The 25,133-nt window shown below is 38.1% G+C and overlaps 1 protein-coding gene across 4 annotated transcripts; it reads left to right on the top strand.

Moving 5' to 3' along the window:
• Window positions 1-25,133, top strand: Tra2a (transformer 2 alpha homolog). Of its 4 annotated transcripts, XM_063239491.1 has the most exons (9): window positions 29-213; window positions 10,873-11,179; window positions 11,460-11,593; window positions 15,064-15,229; window positions 17,477-17,665; window positions 21,630-21,745; window positions 23,274-23,402; window positions 23,962-24,029; window positions 24,276-25,133. In XM_063239491.1, the coding sequence occupies exons 4-9, from the start codon at window positions 15,197-15,199 to the stop codon at window positions 24,284-24,286; spliced, it is 546 nt and encodes a 181-aa protein (XP_063095561.1). In that variant the 5' UTR covers window positions 29-213; window positions 10,873-11,179; window positions 11,460-11,593; window positions 15,064-15,196; the 3' UTR covers window positions 24,287-25,133. The 4 variants fall into 4 exon arrangements, with proteins under 4 accessions (XP_063095552.1, XP_003467980.2, XP_063095557.1 ...); XM_063239482.1 differs by lacking the exon at window positions 10,873-11,179 and having other exon boundaries at window positions 1-213; window positions 23,277-23,402; XM_003467932.5 differs by lacking the exon at window positions 10,873-11,179 and having other exon boundaries at window positions 2-213.

Raw genomic sequence — 25,133 nt, 5'->3', positions numbered from 1 at the left:
TTTCAGGCGGCGCCGGCGCCATTTTGACGGAGCCTGCGACCGAGTGGGAGTGGAGTGGGACGGCCGTTGTTGCCGACTCTTTCCTGCTCCCCACGGTCCAGTCAGCCGGGTGATTAGGCCGTCGGCCCTCGAGCCGAAACTTGTCTCTTATTTAGTTCTGGGGAACGTCTGGCCGACATGAGTGATGTAGAGGAAAACAACTTCGAGGGCAGAGTGAGTACAAAGCCGCGGGAGCCGTCTTCGGCGGCGGCCCGATGCCCGGGGTTCTACCCGGACGAGCACGGTCGGGGGTTGCGGGGAGTCCTGCAGGGCCCGCGGGAACAATCTCCGGAGCCATCGCGACTTCTTCCTCGCATCCCAAGATGGCTTCTAGGTTCCACTGCTTCCCCAGGCGATACGAATAACTCTCCGCCCCGTTTTTTGGAGACTGACCGGTACCTGGACTCTGGGGTCGCCTCCGTCCCTCCGCTGCCCGCCCCGAGGCTTCCCCGTCTCGGTTCCGAGGTGTGGGTCCCGTGGCGGGGGGGCGGGAGGCGGCGGCCGGATGGTGGTAGGTGCTGACTGCGGTGGCGGTGCTGCGACCCCCGAGCTTCGCGCAGGGCTTCGGGGTCCCCGGCGCGCGGGGCTGCGGCCCGGGCGGGGCCGGTGTCTCCTTGGCTCTCTGTTGCAGTGAGCGGCCGCGGCTCTGTTGGAACTGGCGGCGTTGCGTCCGCACAGGGCGAAAGCCTTGAGGTTGGCGGTGGGACGCGCAGTGAAGTGTGGTTAGTGATCGCGGAGACCGCGCCGGGAGCTTCTCTCCTTGGGTCCTTTTTCCTTTCGCTTCAAAATGAATGTGGAGACGCTCTAACTCCTGATTTTTCTAATTCCTTGATGTTGGTTTTTTTTTTTTTTTTTTCCTTTTTACGTATCTTAACTTCTAATGCTTTCTTTTCTTTGACCTTTCATCTAAAAGCAGACCACACCTTTATACAGGTTTCTGCAGTTTAAAAAAAAAAAAAAGACCTTCTCTGTCTGTCTTTACTGTTACATAACTGAACAAATTTCATGGTTCAGTCTTAAAAATACCTAGTCTAAACTCTGTTCTTTAAAGTTTACCTAAAAATTACAGGCGCTCTCCCCGTTTCTCTTCCCACTGCAGCCCCAAGAAAGAGGGCTCAGGAGAACGTTTTCGTTATTTAGGGTCGGAAATACAAACATCGAAAAGAATGTGTCATATTCGCGTGCATGCCCTAGAACGTTTTGAGTGTGGATTTTATTTTTGAAATAACCCTAGCAGTGGAAATTGGTGCGAGTGAATTAGTGTGAAACCCTGAAAAGAAAACAAAAGCTCCAGGCAGCATATTTGGGCTGTTTGGGTAGTCACTAGAGGAAACACACACACAAACTCTGGAGGGGTATGCTGGAGGGAATCACTTTGTCTTTTTTGAAAATTCATAATACATCCTTTGGTCAAATCAGAAGGTCGAGGAAAGAGATTTTTTTTCCCCTAAAATTCATTCTTCAGAGGAAAGAGATTTAAAGTAAAGGGTTAGAGGTCCAAGGATACAGCTCAGCGACCCAGTGCCTACTTAGTAAACACTAGACCCTGAGTTCGATTCCAGGTACCTAAATAAATGAAATGGAATGAAATACAACCTTTTAAAAGCTAGATTTAAGATTAGGTTTTTTAAAATAAATTTGGAGCTTGGATTTGGGTGAACCTCCTTATTGTATATTTTACAATAGGGTACTGATTGTCCCTGTGAATTTTTTTTTTTTTTTTTGTCTTTTTTCTTTTTATCGGTACCGGGGATCGAACTCACGACTGCCTGCTTGCAAGGTAGGCGCTTATGCCGCTGAGCTAAATCCCCAGCGCCGTCCCTGTGAAATTTTTAAGATGATGCACTAAAAATATTTGATGGTAGTTGTTTGTGTTTAGGTAGTTATAGAAAGAAATTTTTTCTATCCATTTTTATGTCGGCTTAATATAAAAGCTCTTTTTTCTTTTTAAATATTTGGTTTGGTTTGTGGAATGTAGACTGCTAATGGGACTTGGATTCCTTTCGTTCATTTTAATTTGGAATCTAGTGAAGGAAGTCCTAGGTAATTGTCACCTTAACCTACCTTAGGAAGTATCATACAGAATTCCACCTATTTTTAAAATTTTTTTAAGCATTAACAATTTATTTCATACAAAAGGGGAGTTTTACCCTTTTTTTCACTTGTAGCCATAAAAATATGTTTTCCTGGTTGCTACCTAAGTATATTTCAGTGTAAATCAAATCAGCAGATTGGATAATAAATACTTCCAGGCTCACCTGTTTTTTAGGTTGCCATAACTGTCTTTGTAATTGGTTAAAGAATTAGAAGAACGCTAGAAGCTTTTCTAGAGGTAAACTTTTTTCTTAAAGTGACTTAATATTCAGTAGTGCATTTGCTTTTTAAAATAGTGACCTTTATCTGCTGACTGTAAGCCAGCATTTTATGTAACCCACAAGATGTATTTTTATGTAATACAACCTCTATATTCTTGTGTTTGTTTCTAAAGATGTCTAAAGGTAACAATCTAGGCTCACAAAAGGATTTTCCAGTACTGTGTGTTGTTTCAGTAGTTATGCTTCTTCAAGCATATTTTTTACTAAAATTAGAACATTGTCAGGTCTGTATTGAAATGGTATGACTACCAGAAGTGTTTGTGGAAATTAACAACCTCTAGGAATTCTTCAGTGAGAGACTGCTTCTAATATGTTGACACTTGAACTATGATATCGTTAATCTACAGCATATAATGGGATGCATATGAGTATCATCTCAATAAGAAACAGTATTTAGAATTAGGTGGAAACATTCCGAAGGCTACAAAACAAACTGAAAAAATCAGCATTAATACCAATAATGCCTCCTTTCACAGCATTTTAGAATCTTATCACCCCCCAGTATCTTGGATACATTTTCTGACTTACAGCTCATGATAGTCTTGCAATTTAAAAATTAAGTACTGAGAATCAGAAAACTGCACAACCAGGAATCTGGGCAAATTCTAGTCCACACTATGCCATATGTGTTTTTATTAAGTTTTGTGAAGAGCACAGTGCTTTTGTGTCTCAGAGCCATTAATGGAATTTGCTAAAAAGCAGTTATCAAAACTTATTTTCTATTTTTATGTCTCTCATCTTGAAGGAATAGACTAAAAGAATTTAAGGGGGAAAAAAAGATAATTAGCTGGCTTCTGTTTAGGTAACATGGGGTGAAACTCTGAGTTTCAAGGATTAGCTATAGCAGGGATTTCTTTTTATTTTGACTAGGTGTTCTAAGCAGTTTGGGACACATCAAATTAACAAATGCCTTAAGTGGAAATTTTCTTTGGAGTTGAGGATAAATTGAGCACTTGTGTGATTCCTGTGTCATCTTCAAAAAGTAATTGTTGCCTAATGTTCACACCTTTAATCCCAGTTACTTGGGAGGGGGAGGTTGAAGCAGGAAGATCATCATGAGTTCAAGGCCAGCCTAAACTACACAGTGAGATCCATGTGTCCCTCCTCAAAAAAGAAATTGTTCTGCTTCACACAGCTTCAGCTAAAATTAGGATTTTGATCTTAATATTTTAGTGCCTTTTATATAAAAAGGCTCAGGAGGCCAGGCATGGGGTGACACATGCCGGTAAAGCCAGCACTTTTGAAATCTCCAGCAGGGGAATTTCTGTGAGTTTGAGGCTGGCCTGAATTACAGAATGAGACCCTATCTCCAAAACCCAAATGGAAAGATAGGCAAATATTAAGGAGAATGAAGATTAAGCTTCACAAATGTGCTTTGTTTTGCTGCTGCTTGTCTGCTTTGCAAGGCATGTTGAGGCTTCAGTAACTGGAATATTTTTTAAAAGTCTTGAATGGTAACAAACAGATGCTTGTAATCCCCAGCACTCAGGAAGGCTGAGGCAGGGAGGGGTCACAAGTTTTCCATCCTGGACAATTTATTGATTCAATGAGACCCTATCTCAAAATAAAAAATTATAAAAGGGCCGAGGGCAAAGACTTAAAAGTTTCAAACTCCAGTACTGTCCCACCCCACAGAATTCCTAAGATTCCTTCCCCTCCTTAATATGACTGGACAGTACGAGAAAAGGAAAACAAATTTATCAATACTAATTAGAGCTGAAAGTTGTATGTTGTTAAAGAATAAAAGTGATATGGAACCAGGTATGATATGGCGTGCCTATAATCCTAGAGGCTTACTGCTGTGGAGGTCAGTCTCAGCTCCATAGTGCATTCAAGACCAACCTGGACTGCATGGCAAAACCCTGTGTCACAAAACAACAACAAAAGAATATGGGGAGGTTTACCCCCAGTTTCTCTGAAATTGGATTTTGTTAATAATGAAGGGAATAACAGTAGCACATACCTGCCATCCCAACACTGTGAGAGGCTGAGACACAGGATTGCAAATTTGATTCAGTCCCAGGCCACTCAAATGTTGAGACTGTCTCAAACTTAAGTTTTCAGGGGACTAGGGATGTAGCTCAGTGTGATAACCCTGAGTTCAACTCCCCAGTACTATAAAAAAGAAAAAAGGGTTGGTGGATTGGCCAGTTTTTGTTTTTGTTAACTGAGGTTTAAATTTTTGTTTAAAACTTTTAATGTGGGTGATGTCATAGCACTAGCTTTAAAAACATACTCTTCTATAGCAATTTGATTTCATATATAATAAAATTTTAACCTATTATATGAGTAAAATTTTCCTTTCTTGGAGTGGGGATAGTATTAAACCTGAGTATCACCTTGGATTTAGTTTTTCTGAAGTTGAGTACTGTCGTTTATCTAATTTTAATGCTTTTTAAAAATTATTCTTTCTCCCTCATTTAATTAAAGAATTTGCAAACTAAAAAAAGTTTTTTTGTTTAGAGACAAGGTGTCACTGTGTAGTGGAGGCTAGCCTCAAACTAACTTGTACTCCAGGCTAGCTTGAACACTTGTTCTTTCTGCCTCGACTTTCGAAGAGGGGGTTGCAGGTGTGTGCCACCACATATGGCAGGAAATAATCATAGAGCTCATATTGTAAATTTAAGATTACTTCAGAGAAGAGCACTAATTTGCTCATTATTTATATTGAAAAGAAGCAGTGTAAGTAATTATACCCACAGTGTATATAACTGTAATTTTACAGATCTGTTTTAAATGCTCATTGTACCATTTTTTAAAATGAGACCAGAGCCTTGAGATCTGAAAGAAATCAAAAGATTTAAATATTTTAGGGATGATTTTTAACAAAGTAATTTTTGTCTGTGAACTTTTATACATGAACTGGACTGACTTAACAGTGGTATCCCTTATGTAACCCTTGAAATGATATAAATAATCACCATAAGTGGTTTCCTAGAATCTGCCTGACTGAAAAACCTTTGATAGTATCAGTGGGTACTTAGATATTTCCTAACCATGGGGGCTTTGTAAAAGGTATATATCCCCCACCTGAGTGAATTGATACTGTTATTCATATGTCATAAAGGATGTAGCAGGACAGAAGTAGAGATTAAAAAAAAAAGAGATTGGAAACACTGAAGAAAAGTTGCAAAAATACTAAAAGGAAGTATGCTTGCCTCCTTCCCCCTTGATGGCACTGTAATATATGCTTGTGTGTAATCCTTACTGTGTTGTGATAGTCATTAAAAGTATGAGTATAAGGCCCTACCTATGAAGAATGTTTTTTTTTTTTTTCTTTTTCATTGAAACTAGAGCCCTGCCATTAAGATTCATAAATATCCCAAGAAACCAGAAGATGAGAATAGAAGTAGAGAATGCTAAGTCTTAGTAACTGGATCTTGGAAATTTGGGTTTATTTACTATTTTTTGGTTTTTGATAATAGCTAATCCACTTTTGATGATACAATCTTGTTTTTTTTTTTTAAACCTTTGAAATTACCACTTATACAGTGGCTTTTTGAACATTACAATTCATTTTGGTAGGTGAGCATGGTGTAGTGCATGGCTATAAGTGGAAATCCCAGTACTCTGGGAAGCTAAGGCAAGAGAATTGCAGATTTGAGCACAGCTTGGGCAATTTAGTGACTTCGATGAGACCCTGTCTTAAAAAGGTTTTAAAATCTGAGCTATAACTCAGTTCAGATGCTGTCTCTGGCTTCAGACGCCAGTACTGGGGGGAAAATAGCCAGGTGTGGCACAGTCCTATAATCCCAGCACTCAGGAGACTGATGTAGCACCATCTCCATAATGCATTTGAGGACATTGTGGGCTACATAGTGAGTTCAAGCCAGCCTGAACTATGTTGGAAGACTGTCTCCAAAAGAATTTTTTTTCTATGTTGTGATATATGTACTGCTATGTTTATGAGCCATATTCAAAATTTGTATAGAAGGTTACAAATTCTATAGATAACTTCATGATTGTGGTATGAATTTAAAAGTGCCAATTACTAAATCATTTATAATAAATTAACAATATCTGTGGGTCTTTGCAGATAGAGACTACTTTGACAAAATGAAGCAGTTATAGTCTTTAAAAGGGAGAAATCCTTTTAGGGGAGGGATACTAGGGATTGAACTCATGACCTTGTGCTTCCCAGGCAGGCACTTGTGCAGCTGAGCTAAATCCTCACCCGTAAAAGGAAGAGATTCTTTTTTAAAAAAAAAATTTTTTTTTTTAAAGATTGGGTCTCATTATGTAGTACAGGCTGGCCTTGATTTCATTTATGTAGCCCAGGCTGGTCTCAGCCTCCCAAGTGCTGGAATTATAGGCTCTACCACCACCTGGCTTGAAATTAATACTGTGAGCAATCATTTTTTTGTTTCTAAGGGATTGCTCTAATACCAGTTAAAGGGCCAGGGGATATAGTTCAGTGGCACAAGTGCCTGCCTGGCAATCCCAAGGTCCTGAGTTTGATTCCTGGTACCAAAATAATAATGATAATAATAATAACAATAACAGTTAGATTTAAGAAAAGACTGGCTGGAAGTAATTTTTGTCAGCCTAATAATCTACAAAAGAAATACCCCTATCATACTCAAGAGGAAGAAGGCAGGATTGTTAGTCTATAGACAGGAAAATAGAAATAAAGTGAATACGAAAGGTTTTTTAAAAACATCCGAAAGGATGATATTCATAGTGTAATAAAGTATCATCAGATATTTGGGTAATCTTAAGTACATTCTTTCCTCTTTGGGGACATATGTTTTGCTAGTGTATATTTGAATAGAAACCTCCAGTTTTAAAAGTAGTAGAGAAATAATATTTTAAAGGAGTTTTACAGGTTATTGTTATATAGAATTTATATAAATGTGTGTTTATCTGGCTTAGATTTTGCCTGTCTTTAACAGATAATTGGGAATGGATTACAGTGGACCCTCCAAGTTAGGACCAGCCTGATATGAACAACTTGACCATGATTTTAATTTTAACTCAGGACCAAAGTCTTGAGTTAGGACCCAAATCCCAGCTACTTAGGCTTACTGGTGGTTTAAGATAAAGATTTAACCTTTTAAGTTTTGAGAGGAACATTACAGCATCCTTTCCTGTGTGGGGTTAATTGAGAAATTCTGGGCCACTGTCTCTCTAAAGATGTTGAGATTTGCCTGTATACAGGAGAGAGAGTTTGAAGGCTATGGAGGAGCCTGAGCCTTCTATTGACAACTTGAGTTACAGTCAGCCTCCTGTAATGAATTGAGTTCCTAAGTCAGGGATCCACTATATATATAGAACAGCATTTGTGTTATTTTGTAGTGTTTGTTGTTGTTTTGGGTTTTGGTTTTGCTTTTAATTAGTATTAAATACTAAGCATATGTATATTTTAACATTTTTCATCTATAATGATTGAATGAAAGATGCTTACTCTAGGAATTATTCATGTTCTGCAGCTGTGTGTGTGTGTGTGTGTGTGTGTGTGTGTGTGTGTGTGTGTGTGTGTAATAGGTACCAAAAAAACAAAACAAAACAAAACAAACCTGTTTGTTCGAGTTACACTGTGAGAACTTTCTGCCTAGCTTTTGATTTATAGTATCTAGACTATACTATAGACTAGACTAGAACACTATTGAAGATTTCTGTTAAACCTGTGCTATTAAAAAACCTGATAAAGCCAGGACTGGTGGCCCGAACAGTACTTAAGAAGCTAAGGAAGGAGGATCGCCATGAGTTTGAGGCCTGCCTGGGCTATATAGCGTTAACTCTGTAAACAAACAAAAAACAGTAAAAGGCTGGGGATACAGCCCAAAGTGGGGGCCTTGCATTCAATCCCCAGTACCACCAAAATACCTGATAGTAGTTTGGTGGAGTCATTAATTGTCCATTTTAATGGAAGTAGTTTGTTTTTATAGTATTGGCTACAGGAGCCAGGTTGCTGAGGAATTTGTAAAATTTGACAAGACAGTTTTAAGAACAGGTTAGTATTTTAGTGAAGACAAGGCAGAGACCACCTCTCCCCATTTATCTTTTTCTGATTGTAGTTTGGTTATATAGTTTTCGAGTGTCCTTTTAAAGAATTAACTGAACATGGTGGCATATTCCTATTTGGAAAGCTGAGATAGGACAATCACTTGAGCCATAAGTTCAAGATCAGCCTGGGTCACAAGTGACAGGTAAGATCTTGTCTCACAAACCAGTTGAAATTTTTTTATAATGAAGACAGGTCAGCAGTGGAAAAAGATTGTCTAGCATATCTTTCATAAAACATTTGTAATCTGATTTCTAATGCGGAGTTTTAGAAAATGTCATTTATTTGGCAGCCATGTTTGAGAAATAAGTTACTTTAAAATGGTAAATATGACTGCCTTTAGTATAGAGCTCTTAGATCGATGGGCCATATTTTGGTATTATAATAAAATATTTCTGAAGAATTATATGATAGTTTATTCTGAGTCTAGGAAGAAATTCAGATCTTGTGATAGAAGGACAGACAGTGTTTGTAGCATCCTGGATAACAAAAGGCAAACCTTTTTTAAATTCATGGCTGACTTTTTGAAAGACATCCAGAGCCATCTCATGGTGATACCCTTGTAATCTCAGTCAGTACTCTGGCTGAGGGAGGAAGGAACCTGAAGTTTAAGCACAGTCTGGGCAATTTAGTAAGACTCTGCTTCAAAAATTAAAAAACATCCCAGCTGATTCCTAGTTTAAAAAAAAAAATTAACAAGTGGAAATGCCACACAATGCAAAGTCTGGGTACAATCCCCAGTACTGAAGAGAGATAAAAATTTAATAGTTTAATAGTATGTTTTACATTCTAGGAGGCTGGGGCAAAGAGGAATGCAAATTTCAGCCCTGTGTTGACAACTTAATGACTTTAGCAAAAGGGGGGAAAAGTAAATGTAAAATGTAAAAAGTAAAGCTTTTAACATGGTTTTTATTTCCTAAAATGAAAGGTTTCACAGCAAAACTTTCTGATACATATGTATTATTATAAAGGCTGTGGAGTAATGTTCATAGATACTATTCCAGCCACTGCTATTTAGTAGTAGCATAAATGAATGCTACGCCAGTTTTTTGTTTTGTCTTGCCTTGTTTTAAGAAGGGAAAGGCCAAAGGGGCTATTCTTTTTTATCAGTACCTGGGACTGAACTCCAGACTGTAAGCCGCTGAGCTAAATCCCCAGCCCCCAAAGGGGCTATATTCTTAGCAGTTACTGAGCCAGCCTGTGAGGCTTGAGTTATAAGCGTATTAGCCATACATTATTTTTTTCTTTTTGAATACTGGAAGTGCTGCGCCGACAAATAGCTAAGATATGGTGAAATACTGGAGTAGCTAAATAGGAAAGATTGATATTGAACAGAAAGGCAGCTATTTTGTTTTCATCTTAAGAAACAAGCCAGCTAGTATTGTTACAATTCTTAACAAATCTTTTGACATTAAAACTTGAAATTTTTTAAAGTTGTGTCGTGGTCATGACATTGAAAATTTGTGTGAAATTACTGTTGTGAAATTGAGATAATTGCTGACATTAATAAGGCTTTAGTGGAGAAATTGTCCTGTTTGTTTTGGTCATCAGCTTATCATATCTGTCATGCAAACTTTTAATCAGTTGCAAATAATGTTCTGAAAGTTTTGATTTATACCCAACTTACTCAGAAGTTAATTTTGCTCTATAGAAAATATTGTCACCGGGGCTGGGGATTTATCTCAGCAGCATAAGCACCTACCTGACAAGCGCGAGGTCATGAGTTTGATCCCTGGCACAAAAAAGAAAAAATATTGTCACAAAAGAAAAGAGAGAATATGAAAAATACACACATACATTACAAGCCAGAGGGAAATGTTTTTAAAAATCTGTGCTTCCTCTTTTCCCTTAGTTTTTCTGAATGCTTGGCTGCAAAAGGTATCTTTCTGGTTCAGTATGATTAAGCAAAGAAAAGTAGTCAGATAAAAAATCAGGAGAGATTGTTGGTAATTTTGCTATTTTGATCTCTGGCATGTGTGCTGTAATATGTGAATTTAGATAAGTGTGTATAACTGTTTTGGCCTGCTTTGCTTTAATTATGTATTAGTTTCTTAGTGTAACTTAGTGAAAGCTTATTTTTTGAGATCAGTAAGAATCTTTAGGTCATACGGTAGTAAAAGCTTCTTAGGTGGGGGGATTACATTTCATATTAGAGTTATGTTTGAATTAAGTATATTAAAATTGTTCACATTTTAGGAACAAGAATGAAACATGAAAGGGGAGGAGGGTAAAGAGTATGGGGAAAAATTAAGAGAAATTCAATAAATTCTCTTTGTTAGAAACTACACTATTGAGCAATTTTTAAAACTATTAAATTGTTTTTTGTTTTTTTTTTAAACTAGTGATTTGCACTTTACCTGCTGGTTTTCCATTTGGTAGATAACATTCTGAACTCCAGCAGAGTTTTATAATCCCCACGTGCTTAAATATACTAAATGTTCTTTTTCCATTAAGGTTAATGTTCGTGAAGAAATTGAAGAGTTTTTTCCAAGAATGTGGAAGATAAATCAAGATAAAAGAAGGCTAATGAAAAGTATTAAAGATCAGAAAATTAAAATTGAATGGGGGAAAAAATTGAACAGAAGATTGGTCAGATAGAAGCACTTGAATATTTTTTAAGGCTATTTTGAATTGTTTGAATTGGGGAAGAATACACGAAGTATGAAAAATGAAAAAATGAAGAATGAAGAGAAGTAGAAAGCAAGAGTGAAGTAGAATTAAAAGAATCTGGAAGAATGAATGGGTCCTAGGTTAAGTAAATGTATGGCTTATGTTCCAGTGTCTGTATGATCAAGTTGTAGATGAATTTGCATGATTACTTAGTTAATAGAGAATTGGTGATCTGGTTCAAGTAGGAAATTATTGAGGACAGTTAGCAGTATTAACAGTGGGCTATTAATGAGCTGAAATTTTTTCTGGAGGGCGTTGCCTAACCATTTGTTTTTCAGGAGCAATCAATATAAATAATTACGGTACTTTAAATGTTAGGTGTTAGGCATCTACGTGACCAGTGCCATTTGTAATACTGTCTTCTTTGTTAGGAGTCTCGCTCTCAGTCAAAATCTCCAACCGGAACTCCTGCTCGTGTAAAATCGGAGAGCAGGTCAGGATCTCGTAGTCCATCAAGAGTTTCCAAACACTCTGAATCCCATTCTCGATCAAGATCTAAATCCCGGTAAGTGTCTTTAATTAAGGCAGTACTTAAAATACTTTTCAATGGAGTTTTCCTAGCAAATGAGTTTTGTCAAATCCCTCTGTTTGGCTGCATGATGTTCTTAGGTTGCAGAATTTAGTAACAAGTAATATATACTAGATAAATGCTTTGATCATTAATTACAATTACTCTATTGGATAGGATACTACCATAGATAGCATAAGTATGTATGGATTGATGGACTTTTTTTTTTTTTTTTTTTTTTTGGTACCAGAGATTGAACTCCCAACCTTGCACTTACCAGGCAAGCACTTGAGCCACCGAGCTAACTCTCCAGCTCTTGTATGGATTGATTTAAATATACCTGGCATTTAATTGCTTATCTTTATTACGATATAGTGGGGATTTTTTGTTTAAGACAGGATCTTGTTTTATTGTCCAGGCCTCCCAAGTGCTCAGATTACAGGCATGTGTCACCACACCTAAGATTTGTATTCCACACATTCTTTATTAGAAGATTATAACTCCTACATTGGAGTTAAAACTTTGGTCAGATGTAAGTGGAGAGAAGAAAAACGACCAAATGATGACAACAAAAACTTTAGTGATATGCTGCATAATTCACTGTAGCAAATAGCTGGGGTATACTCGTATGCAACAAAACTTTTAAAAACCTGGACAGCGCCAAGTGCAACCAACACTATAAGCACTTTAGGAGACAGGTAAGATCACAAGTTGCAGCACAGTCTAGGTGACTTAATGAGACCCTATCTCAAAATTTAGGCTGGGCCTAGTGGCCCACATGTGTAATCCCAGCACTCAGGCTGAGAGACAGGAAGATCACTGTGAGGCCAAGGCCAGCCTGAACTGCACAGAAATGCCCTATTTCAAAAGATATTTCTTAAAAATAAATAAATGAAAGAAAGGACTGGGGATGTACTGTTAAGTCCCTTGATTCCATCTCCAGTACCACCAAGAAAAAAAAATTTTTTCTTTTTGTCTTTTTCGTTTTTATTGGGTACCAGGGATCGAACTCATGACTGCCTGCTTGCAAAGCAGGCACTTAGGCCGCTGAGCTAAATCCCCAGCCCCTGAAAAAAAATTTTTTTGAAGGACTGCAGTTGTAGACTAGTGCAGACTTAAATTCCATCCCCAATAACAAGTGAAAATAGCAGCTGGGCGTGGTGGCTCATGCCTGTAATCCCAGCACTCAGGAGACTGAGGCAGGAGGATCGTAGTGAGCTCAAGGCCAACCTGCCCTGCATAGAGAGACCCTGTCTCAAAGAAAAAAGTGAAATAAATAAATTTGGACATAAAATGTCTTTAAATAGAATCTGTTTGCAAAGGAATAGAAGATTCAATTAAAAGACTATTTCTCTTCAAAGTTCAGTGATAGTGTTTTCTCTGTTAAGCCCAGTATCTAGTCCATGCTCTACTTAGTGACTATTCAAATATTAAATCCACATGTGCAGAATAATGCTGGATAGAATTTGAGTGTAGAAATAGGAAGTTAGCATGTTTTTTACCTTAAATTGTGCACATACTCTTTTCCTCTTTTTTTCCCCATCACATTTGTCACTGATTTGAGGAAAAGGTAACTCTCGAAATGTTTTAAATATTTCTTTTTCATGCTTGTTTAAAAATAACAATTAGGGGCTGGGGATTTAGCTCAGTGGCATAAACACCTGCCTTGCAAGCAGGTGGTCATGAGTTCGATCCCCGTACCGATACAAAGAAAAAGGGAAAAAAAAAAAGTAACAATAGGGAATATCTTATTTGGTGGTACTACACAAACCCGAGTCTTCTCCATATAAACCTCTACTCATTACCCTAAATGAAAACTTTTAGATAGCATACCACTTGCTATTTTCTTTCCCTCTCAGAACCTTTACTTTTTTTAAGAATTTACACAGTTGTTAAGCCAGGCATAGTGACACATACTAGTAACCCCAGATGCATGGGAATCTGAGGCAGGCAGATTGCAAATTCAAGGCCAAGTCTGGGCAATTTAACATGACCTAGTCTCAGAATTGGTGGAGATGGGGGCATAGTTCAGCTCAGTGGTAGAGCACTTATTTAGCCTGTGCAAGGCCCTGAGTTCAATCTGTAATACTTTCAAAACAAAAAGTGCACAGTGTCAGGCTTAGTACTTAGTTTCTAAATAATCCTAATTCCTTCTAGATTTCGTGCTCTCATGCATGCTAGACAAGTGCTCTGCCACTTAGCTATACCCCCAATCCTTTTTTGTTGTTACTGTGGTTTTAAAATAGGGTTTCTCTGAGTAGCCCAGGCTGTCCTTGAACTTGTCTGGGATCCTTTTGCCACAACCTCCCAAGAATGCACCACCAACATCTAGCTCTCTGCCTGTCTTGCCAAAGAACGTTTGCTCTTGCTATTCCTGGATCACTTTTTCCTGTCTACCTAGCAAATTCTGTTAAATCTCCCAACTTTATCGCTTGTTGCATTTGTTTCGTAATCTGCTTACATTAGTTTTATTCTCCTTCCTCTTGTGCTTTTATGCTCTTTTTAAGCTTTGTGGCCCTTAGAATTTATAATATTTATCAGCTGTCTCTTAGAAGTTATTTTGTATGACTAACATCTCTTATAGTCTCTGTACGTTATGAATGGTAAAATTATAAATTTTTAATTAATCATAGAGACCAAAAAGTAACTATTAAAATAGATGGATATTTAGGTTGTTGATGAATTAACAACAGATTGCAACAGGCTAAAGAAAGATTGGAAAGGAAATAATGATTAGCAGTGAATCTGTAGCTAATATTTTATACAGAACTATATAAACAAGGTTACAAGAATCAAAGAATTGGGGCTGGAGGTTTAGCTCAGTGGCATAAGTGCCTGCCTTGCAAGCAGGCAGTCGTGAGTTCGATCCCCAGTACCGATAAAAAAGGAAAAAGACAAAAATCAAAGAATTTTATTATGGCAATGGTAATGGTATGCTTTTCTTTTTGTGTGTGTGTCTGTCTGTCTGTCTGTCTTTTTCTTTTTTATTGGTACGAGGGATCGAACTCTTAGCTTTTCTTTTTAAAGAAAGTAGAGCTTTAACATGCTTATGAGGTGGAAGGAGTGAATTTTAGAGGGACAGGCTGAGAATAGCTTGGTTGTAGAATACAGTCAAGTATCAAGAGAAAGAAATTTTTTCTTAGAAAAGAAAAAAGAATATCCTCCATGATAGAGCACTTGTTTGATTTATGTTCAGAAAAGGATAGAGGAGCTATGAATAGGCAGGAATATATGTATACATCTATGGAATAAGGAAGACTGCTACGCATTTGTTGGAATTTTTGTTTTGGTTTTTGGTTTTGTGGGGTTTTTTGTTTTTTGGTGTTTTTTTTTTTTTGGTGGGGGGGAGTGGTTTGTACCAGGGATGAACTCACAACCTCATGCTTGTCAGCAGGCATTTATGCCGCTGAGCTAAATCCCTGGCCTGCAGAGTTGTTTTTTTTAACCTAAGTTTATTTCTCTCAAAGGTCAAGGTCAAGGAGGCATTCTCACAGACGTTACACTCGATCCAGATCCCACTCTCACTCTCATAGAAGACGCTCTCGAAGTAGATCATATACACCAGAGTACCGGCGGCGAAGGAGCCGAAGTCACTCACCGATGTCTAACCGGAGAAGGCATACAGGAAGCAGGGTATGTGGTATAGAAGTTACCTGGTTTTCTCTTTCCTGCGAAATGATAGCATAGTATCTTGCCATTGAGAGTTAGGCCCCTATTTTTGTCTTTTTTCTTCCAGTTTTGTTTTTTGTTTGTTTGTTGTTTTGTTTTGAGACAAGGATATCACTGTCTCTAAACAAAACTTAGCCTGTGTAATTCAGGCTGGCCTTGAACCCACTCTGTAGCCCAGCCTAGCCTTGAACTCATGGCTATCCTCTTGCCTCAGCCTCCTGAGTGCCAGGATTATGGGCATGCACCAGGCCCTCACCTGTGTTTTTTTGTTTTGAAATGGATTTTTATGATACTGTCCGGACTGGTTCAAATCTATATTAAGTTAGCCTCCTGTTTCAGCCGTACTACAGGGCCACATTACCAGCCCAGCTTAGGCTATTGTTCTAGAAGTGATGCTCAAAAAATTCCTCAACTAACTGTTGCTTTAGCTTCAGAATTAAAGAAAAAAGGTAAACCTTTTATTTATGCTAGAGAAATGTCACCATCCTGGCAAGTCTAAATGTACTTTATTACAAAGGAGCTATATTTTCTGGACTTTTGAGTAGGTTAAAAAGAGATGAAATTTAAAAAAAAAGAGAGATGAAATTGGGAGAAATGTTCCAAGAATGAAAGTGAAAAGCATAAACCAAGGTGAGAGAACAATATTATGTGAACATTCAGAGTTTTACCATCATGGGAAGAAGGCAAGAAAATACCAAAATCTTGCCAGGTTTGTTGGGGAACTCACCTATAATTGCAACATTCTGTCTGGAAGGCTGAAAAGAGGGGAGGATCACAGGTTTGAGCCCTCCATGGGACACTTAGGCAGACCTCCTATAAAAATATCAAAAAAGATGGGGCGGGGGATATAGCTCAGCCACAAAGCACCTACCTGGCAAATACAAGGTTGTGAGTTTGATCCCTGGTACGAAAAAAAAAATCAAAAATGTTTAGGGATATTAGTCAAATAAATACTCTTGGTCTGATCCCCATACAAGACACACACACTATCAAAATCTAAGTACTAATTATAGCTAACATTTCCATTCAATATGTAATATTCTTTAACATCTCTGAGGCAGGCTGTCATGTTATAGAATGAGAACAGTAAGTGAGAAATGTTTTTTGTTTTAACTTGCAAGCCAGCAAACCCCAGATGTTGATAGGCTGCCTGATTTTGTGCCTTTCTGCTATGCCATTGCACTTCTTCCATGTTAAGACTGCCATTTATTTCAGTGTGATAGGGCACATCAGTATTTAATGATGGTTAGAAATCTGTACATTTAATTTTAAAATATGCATCAGGATAACATTGAAAGAATATCCTTGCTCAAGAAGGAAAACTAGATACATCTAAATCAGTGATTCCAAGTAAATCACATTAAATATTAACTATCAGGGTTCAAAGGATGAATTCATATAATAAATTCTGAAAAATCACTGGCCTAGGAATGAAAATGTTTTCATTCAAGCTCTGGCTGAATTTACTTAAAGAAATTGAATTGTCTAAAAAAAAATTGAATTGCTGTGTGAACTATAAAAAAAATTTTTTTTCAAATAAGATTTTTATCTTTTTTTTTTTTGGTGTGTGTGTGTGTCTATGTGTGTGTGTGCGTGCGTGTGCTGGGGATTGAACTCATGATCACATGCTTGCCAGGCAGGCACTTATACTATTGATCTAAATCCCTGGCCCCCTTAGTTTTTCTTAGTCTTATTTCTACCTATATGTAATAGCACATACCTATAATCCCAGCAGATCAGAAAAGCTGATCCGGCACTCTGGGAAACTGGCCTGGCAATTCAAGGCCAGCCTGCAAAATAAGACCTTGTCTCAAAAGAAAAAAATAAACGAGGCTGGGGATGTGGCTCAGTGAAGCACTTATATAGCATGCTTGGAGTCTAGGGTGTTAAAAATAAATAAATAAAATAAAACCTATTTGCAAATGACTAAAAACTGTGTATTCTAAACAAAGCACTGTACTATTGGGGTTTTTTTTGGGGGGGGGGCGGAGTGGTACCAGGGATGGAGCTCATGACTTACTGAACTAAATCCTAAGCCCCGATCTTTGTTTTAAGTCTCATTATACATTTCAGGCTGGCCTTGAACTTGCAGCAGTTTTCTGACTTCAGCCCTCCTGAGTGCTGAGTTACATGAGTGCACCACCACGGATAGTTATTTTGGTTTTAATTAGGTCTTTTAATTAAACTTGTAATAATATCTTTATTCAATAGGCGAATCCAGATCCCAATACTTGTCTAGGTGTGTTTGGCCTCAGCTTGTATACAACAGAGAGAGATCTTCGTGAAGTGTTTTCTCGATATGGACCACTGAGTGGTGTCAATGTGGTTTATGATCAGCGAACCGGACGATCTCGAGGATTTGCTTTTGTGTATTTTGAGAGAATAGATGACTCAAAAGAGGTAAATTTGTTTTTATAATTTTCTTATTGAAATTGATATGAATAATAGTATTGTTACTATTTGTTGTAGTTAGGGGTTGTGCAGAGAACAATTAGAATCAGGGCATGAGGTTTATAATATATTTATAGTGGTCACTGGGAGTTAACAGAAGAAAATGCAGAAAATCTATAACATCAAAGACATAGATTATTTAGTCAAGAGCCTGATTCCCACAGCAATGTCCCACATGAGTCCAGATGAAGACCCAGAGCTCATGACATTGGTCCAGAGCCCACAAAAAGGACTAAAGCCAGTCTCTTACGGATCCGTGCCGGGAAGACCCAAAGGTCAGCGGTGGAACCAGAAAGCCTATGCCAGCTAGTGAAGGAGCTGTGCTGGTGGGATGAAGATTCTACACTGGAGCCGAGAAGTCACACTCACAACAAAGACCAGGGCTATCCTGAAAGGCACCACAGCCATCCTCAGCGACATGGAGGCCCCAAGCTGTTCCAGTGACAAGCACAGTCGGGTACATGCCAGGAAGCAGTGCTCGATGTGAAGGCCAAAGGAGAATCTCTCTCCAGGAGAATCTAACAGATCAAACAGCAACTTGCAGGAGAACTCACAATGCCTCCATGCAACAACGCATTAAACCTCAACGCCTCTACACCTCCCTTCTTCACCTATTTTGGCAACTTTCCTCATGTGGAGCATCTTTGCTCAATGCCATGCTGATGTAATCCAGCTGGCGTTAAGTTGACCACCAGTTCTTAATCCATAATAATATTAAAAGTTAACTTTTTTCAGGCTGGGGCTATAACTGAGTGGTAGAGGATTAACCTAAATTAGGCCCTTGAATTATCCTGCTTCACTGCAAAAAGAGAAGACGTAAGCCCTGTTTTTATGAGTATTATTTTCTCTCTAGCTCTGATTTAACCCCAGCCTCAGTCATTCCATTTGAATGTCCACAGTTTGAATTTTCAGCTCCAGCTTTCTGGTATAGGTAATCTAAATGAAATCTTCCCTGGTAAAATGGGCTATGCTCAAGTTAATGGAAAAAGTAGTGTGTTCTCTTAAAATGATTTTGATGCTTGGAACATGATAATTTTGTCTTAACTGCTCAAGTACAGAACCTTGTTTTTCTGTTCTCTTGATACTGATCACTGTGTTCTGTAGTTGAAAGCAAAACAGTGATACTTGGAATATAAGCAGTCACAGCAAAAATAAGTTAAATCTTTGGAGTCTGACACGCATGCCTGTAATCCTAGCACTCAGAAGGCTGAGGTAGGAGGACTACTGTGAATTCAAGGCCCAGCTTGAACAACATAGCAAGATCGTGCATCATACAGACTGGGGTGGGCAGGCCAGGGATATAGCTCAGTGGCAACAATACCTGCCTGGCAAACGCAAGGTCCTGAGTAAATAGTTTTGGCACTAGTGGGTAGAAACCAGAGATTTCACTACCCAACACTGCAGTGTGCTGAGTGTAGACACACATACCTTTAGTCCCAGGTACTGTGGAAGCTGAGGCACAAGGCTCATTTTAACCTATGAGTTTTGTACCAGCCAGGGTAACAAACCTTGTCTCTAAAAAGGAGATAGGTGTACCAAGAAGACTCCTCATATAGCATATAGTTAGCAGGCCCAAAATGTTAGTAGTTAGTGCCAAAGCTGACAGAAACCCTGAATAAATCTTAACAAAAAATTTTGTCAGTTATTTATGTAACAATCTAATGTCTTAATTTCTCAATATCATGACTTCTTTGTTACATTTGTTTGTTCCTATCCTCAATTAAGAGGCAAAAGTACAATTTAGAAATATTAGAGCATAAGCCAGACACATGCCTGTAATCCCAGCACTCAGGAGGCTGAGGCAGAAGGATCATTGCAAGTTCAAGACCAGCCTGGTCTACAAAGTGAGATCAAGGTCAGTATGAACTGTGTAGTGAGATCCTATCTCAAAAAGACCAAAAAAAAAAAGGAGAAGAAATACTAGGGCTTGCCGGTGCATACATGTAATTACAACACTTAGGCAGTTGAGGCAGACGGATCGCTATTGAGTTTAGGGCGTACCTTACATAGTAAGACCCTGTTTCCGAAAGGAAAAATATAGTAGAGCCAGCCATAGTAAGCTCAGCACTGTGGGAGGCTGAAGTAGGAGGGTCACAAGTATGATCCCAGACTGGGCCACACAGTGACTTGGGGAGACCCTGTTTCAACATTTAAATTTTAAAAAAGGGGGAAATGTAGCTCAGCATGAAGACTTGGTTTATTTCTGGATAAAATAAACCAAGGATTCTAAAAACTTCGTTTATTTCCATTTGCTAAAGTGGTTAAATTATCTTAGTATTTACTGTAACTAAGACTTAAGGGCAAAGTGATGGGGGAACTGTGAACCCAGGTGTAAAGACGTTTTCCTTTTTACTTTGAGTTCACTAGGTGGCAGTGTAACAACTGAAGTAATAGTTAAACTAATTTTAGGCTGACCAGCTGGACTGCAGTTTCTAGTTGGAATTACCTGGACTGAAATTAAGTACTGTCGGTCTCAGAACTGTACAGGCTTCCTGAGTTGTATGCTTCCTTTTCCGTAACTGTGACTGTTCCCAGTCTTTGGTTTGACCTTCTGAAATGCTTAAACGGAAGAGTATGTTGCAAAACCCAAGGCTATTGATGTATATAAGATGAAAATTGGTATATGTAGACTCATCTATTTGGGGAAAAAAATTATAGAAACTATAAACTTTTTTTAATTTATACTTTTGGGACTACAGTGTCTGTGTAGTCCAGGGTGTCCTTAAACTCACTATGTAGCACAGGCCATTCTCAAATTTATGGCAGTCCAATTGTCAGTGACTCCCAAGTGGTGAGACTACAGGTATGCATCACTATATCTGACAGAAACTTTATTTTGAAGTTGAAAATAAAAAAATCTTGGTCTTCTAGGGGTGTAACATCATTTTATTTTGAAACAGAATCTCAATAAGTGGCCTTGTGATGTCAAATCTGAAATCTTTTCGCAACCTGCTGAGTAGCTAACATTACAGACATGTATCCCTGAGACCAGCAAAAATTATAGCCTTGAGTTGATGGGGTATAATTAAATAGGAATTAGCTAGAACCAGGTATAGTGATACAGTGCCAACACTCTGGGAGGTTGAGGCAGGAGGATCACAATTTCAGGTCCAGTCTTAGCAATTTACCAACTTGGAACCGGTGTAAAAATTTAACGAAAGAAGGGGCTGGGGATTTAGCTCAGCGGCATAAGCACCTGCCTTGCAAGCAGGCAGTCATGAGTTCGATCCCCAGTACCGATAAAAAGTTTTAAAAAAATTTTTTTTAACAAAAGAAGAGCTGTAATACCAACACGCAGAGTTCAAATCCCCAGTGCTAAAAAATCTAAGAAGGTAGGGATAAAAAACAGGCATGGTAGCACCACATGTCTGGGGGACTCGGGTAGGAAAAATTATAGGCTCAACACCAGCCCAGGGAACTAAAGAGACACATACTCCTCCTCCCCCACCCTGCAAAGGCTTCCAGGTGTTGCTCAGTGCTTTCTGGGTTCAATTCATAATTCTTCATTGGTTTGTTCTGAACAAGAGGCTGGAAAGTGTTGCCTTAAATGTGTATCTCTTTAGTCTTGGTGAATTAAATATATCCCAACCAGGCATGGTGGCGCATGCCTATAATCCCAGAACTTGGGGAGACTGAAGCAGGAGGATTGCCATGAGTTTGAGGCCAATCTGAATTATATATAGTAAGAAGTATATATAGTGTCTCAAACCAAAAGGAGAAAAAAATTTAAATATGTTCTATACACTGTGGAGGTCTAGAAATGTTTATACAGTCCTCTCTACAAACTGTTTAACTGTCATTTTCAAAACTAAGTTTATTTGGATTCCAAATACTTTGTGCTTAATTTTAAGGAATAGTCACTGCAAGACTGATGAAATAAGGTATGACTTTCTATACTTGTTCTCCTTTATAGGCTATGGAAAGGGCAAATGGAATGGAGCTGGATGGTAGAAGAATTCGTGTGGATTATTCTATCACCAAGAGGGCACATACACCTACACCAGGCATCTACATGGGCAGACCAACTCAGTAAGACTTCAGATTTTTTATAAGTGCTAGGAGTGTGGCTCAGTGGTAGACAGCTTGTCTACCCATGTGCACGTTTCTGGGTTCAGTCCTCAGCACTACTTCTCACCCCCCCCCCCCCAGTCAGAGTTCCTGAGTTAAATTATAAGAGCCAGAAGTCCACGAGAATTTGTGACTTTTTATCCAGGAATGATAGCACATGGCTATAATCCCAGCACTCAGAAGGCCAAGGCAGGAGGATTCCCATGAGTTTGAGGCCAATCTGGACTGCATAGAGAGTCCAAGGCCAGCTTGAACTGCATAGCAAGATACTATGTCCAAAAAGAGGCATGAATTTTGAATTAATTGGAAGATAAAATGTTTTTTTCCTGTAAGAAAAAAAATGACTTACTACAGTCTTGGATCACTGTTTTAAAACTGACAACATATTTAATTAATATATTGGTTTTACTATAAATACATGAATACACCATTTTATACATATATTTGAGTTAGGAGCATTAATTAAAACTCCGTTCATTCCCGATTCTTGTCTTGGTAATGTGCAAGTAGAAAAATTGATGGAGGATACAGCTTCAGTGGCATAAGTGCGTGCCTGGCAAGCACAAAAGTTTGATTTCCAGTACCAAAAAAAAGAAAAATTACTCTGTGGATTTAGCTCAGCGGCATAAGTGCCTTCCTTGAAAGCAGGCAGTCGTGAATTCGATCCCTGGTACCGATAAAAAGGAAAAAGATAAAAAAAAAAAAAAAGAAAAGAAAAAAATTACTGAATACTAGAAAATTATGTACTGTTCAAAAATTTATTCTCTTTTCGGTTCATATGAGATCTAGGAGTCTTACATACATAGGACCGATTTTATTGATTGTAGCGCTCATTTTTTAAAAGATACCACAAGTAAAACATCAATGGGTTTTTATAATTTTTGAATATACAAACAAAAACAATATTCACAGGGACATTTCTTGATAATAAAGGAATACAGGCTTTCATTGAATTTGAAACTCGGGGGAAATGTGGGTTTGGGCACCAAGAGCTTATATAGAAAACTGAAGTGCAAATAGTGTTCCTTATGGGTAGGAGTGTGGAACACACCAAGCAAAAGGGTTTATATTTCATATTCACTGCCATTGGCTTAAACATCAGACCTTGTAATTGAGTGCTAAGCCTCAGTGTAAGATGTTCATTCTCTTTGGCATTTGGGAAGGCTACTTCGTTGATTTTGACATTTATTACATACTTTACTGTTAGTCATAAGCATAATTTTAGGATTTCATCTTATTTTCCTATTCAGTATTTTATTTCACCTCATTGAAAAAAATCTGATGACCTAAGCAGTGCATTAATTGGTAAACAATTTACTGTAGAGTTCAGTTTGGAGTATTTGGTGAAAGCATAGAATGAATAAAGAAACCAAAACAGAATACCATGAAAGTGAGCAAAATGAGATACTTGACATAAAAGGCACATCGTATTTAAGCGTTCCTAGAAGGTATATTTGTATTGATGTGTAATTTTTACACTTTTTTGTAGTAGTGGTGGTGGCGGGGGTGGAGGTGGAGGTGGTGGAGGCGGTGGCGGCGGCAGACGTCGAGATTCTTACTATGACAGAGGATATGATCGTGGGTACGACAGATATGAGGACTATGATTACCGGTACAGGTAATGTTATAACTCAACATTTCTGTTTCTGACTGGATAGTACAAGAGTAATATTTGGCACTTTTATGTTTGATCTGTATAAATGAAAATCTGAATGTTTTAGTCAGGTGTGATAGCCAGGCGTGGCACATGCCTATAATCCTAACACTCAGGAGGCTAAAGCAGAAAGATCACCATGAGTTCAAGACCAGCCCAGGCTGCATATGTGAGCTCTTATATACATTGTAGAAAAGAAGTGGTGCTGTTTTTGTTTTGAGATAGGGTCTTACTGTGCAGGTAAGGCTGGTCATGAACTCACTATCTAATCCATACTGGCCACGAACTCATGGCCACAATCCTGCCTCAGCCTCCCAAGTGCTGGAATTACAGACATGCATCACCACGCACATTTGTCTATATTTTTTGTTATGTCATATGCTTACTATTCTAGTACCACTGGGACACAGAACTTTTAATGGTTTTCTTGGGTATGTTATTATTCTTTTGAGTGATTTTTATTTTCATTTGTCTTGCTGGAGTGATTATGTGCTATGCTAAGTAATCTTTGATTTTTTTACAGAAGAAGATCTCCTTCTCCTTATTATAGCCGATACAGATCACGATCAAGATCGCGTTCCTACAGCCCAAGTACGTGAGCTTCACAGCATCAAAATCTCATTTCTTGCTTTTTATCGATCGGTACCAGGATCGAACTCATGACTGCCTGCTTGCAAGGCAGGCACTTACGCTGCTGAGCTAAATCCCCAGCCCCTAAAATCTCATTTCTAAATGACTTATTTTAGCATATTTGTTGTGTCTTAAATTGATAATTGGGAAAACATTGGGCAAGTTAAATAATAGTCATTTTAACTTCTTTGTTGCTTTCTCTTTCAGGACGCTATTGATAACAGAATGGTTGCAGTTAAGGACTTTTTTCCTTCTAATTTTTCTTTTTTTTTTTTTCTCTCCCAATTTCCCCAAGCTTCTCATCTTTCCTACTCCTTAAAAAAAGTCTTTGATTTTTTAATGTATACATTTTTGTCAGTTATATTGCTATTTTCCACCCCATTATTATAATACACTTACAGATGTAATTGTCATTTTTATTAGTTAAATATCCAGTAAAGAAGAATCCAGTGTTACGCTTTGTAAATGATTTTTCCTTGCCTTTAGGGAAGATTAACTGCTAGCTAATCATATGAGGGAAACCTTTGTGTCACATATTGTACTAGACATTGTATTGGAGATCTGCATTTATTACAACTCATTTTTGTTTTGTTTTGTTTTTTTTTTAACATTGTTTTAGGGATGATAGTAACATATGAAGTAGTTCAGTCATGTCCGGTTTGTCTGGGATGGCATGGAACAGTCACATAGTTGAGTGTAGAAAGTTCAGAGCTTTAGAAGAAAACACTTGGACATTTCTTTTGAAGAATGTAATTTTTGAATTCTAAAATTAAGTCACTTTTTAGAGATGAAAAATTTGTGGATGCCTTCCAAACATGTATTTTAAATATATGTTAAACTTTACAAACTTAAAATGTGATTTTTGTGTTAAAATTATTGAAGTTTTAGGTATTCCCTTAATCAGTGAAGGACAACCCTTATTTATTACCTAGAGCAATTGTATAATTTACTGTTAATGGTATTGGCACATTGGTTAAGCAGGCTATTATATAGTATTAGAGTCCTTGCACGATACGTGTGGGGGGAAGTAGTCTCCTTTCAAATAAAAGTTAATTTCTTTGAAAA

The sequence above is a fragment of the Cavia porcellus genome, unplaced genomic scaffold (genome assembly GCF_034190915.1).
Source record: "Cavia porcellus strain 051 isolate PalLab524CR breed Dunkin Hartley unplaced genomic scaffold, mCavPor4.1 scaffold_2, whole genome shotgun sequence".
NCBI classification, from domain to species: Eukaryota; Metazoa; Chordata; class Mammalia; order Rodentia; family Caviidae; genus Cavia; species Cavia porcellus.
Note: the sequence above shows the minus strand (reverse complement) of the source record. Positions and strands in the feature narration are given on the sequence as shown.

What these genes read in the sequence shown, in the direction of transcription:
- Tra2a (XM_003467932.5), top strand. Translation starts at nt 178, where the DNA reads ATGAGTGATGTAGAGGAAAACAACTTCGAGGGCAGA. An exon ending in CGATCAAGATCTAAATCCCG is followed by an intron (nt 11,594 to 15,063) that starts GTAAGTGTCTTT and finishes TTTCTCTCAAAG; the next exon opens with GTCAAGGTCAAGGAGGCATT. An exon ending in GAATAGATGACTCAAAAGAG is followed by an intron (nt 17,666 to 21,629) that starts GTAAATTTGTTT and finishes TCTCCTTTATAG; the next exon opens with GCTATGGAAAGGGCAAATGG.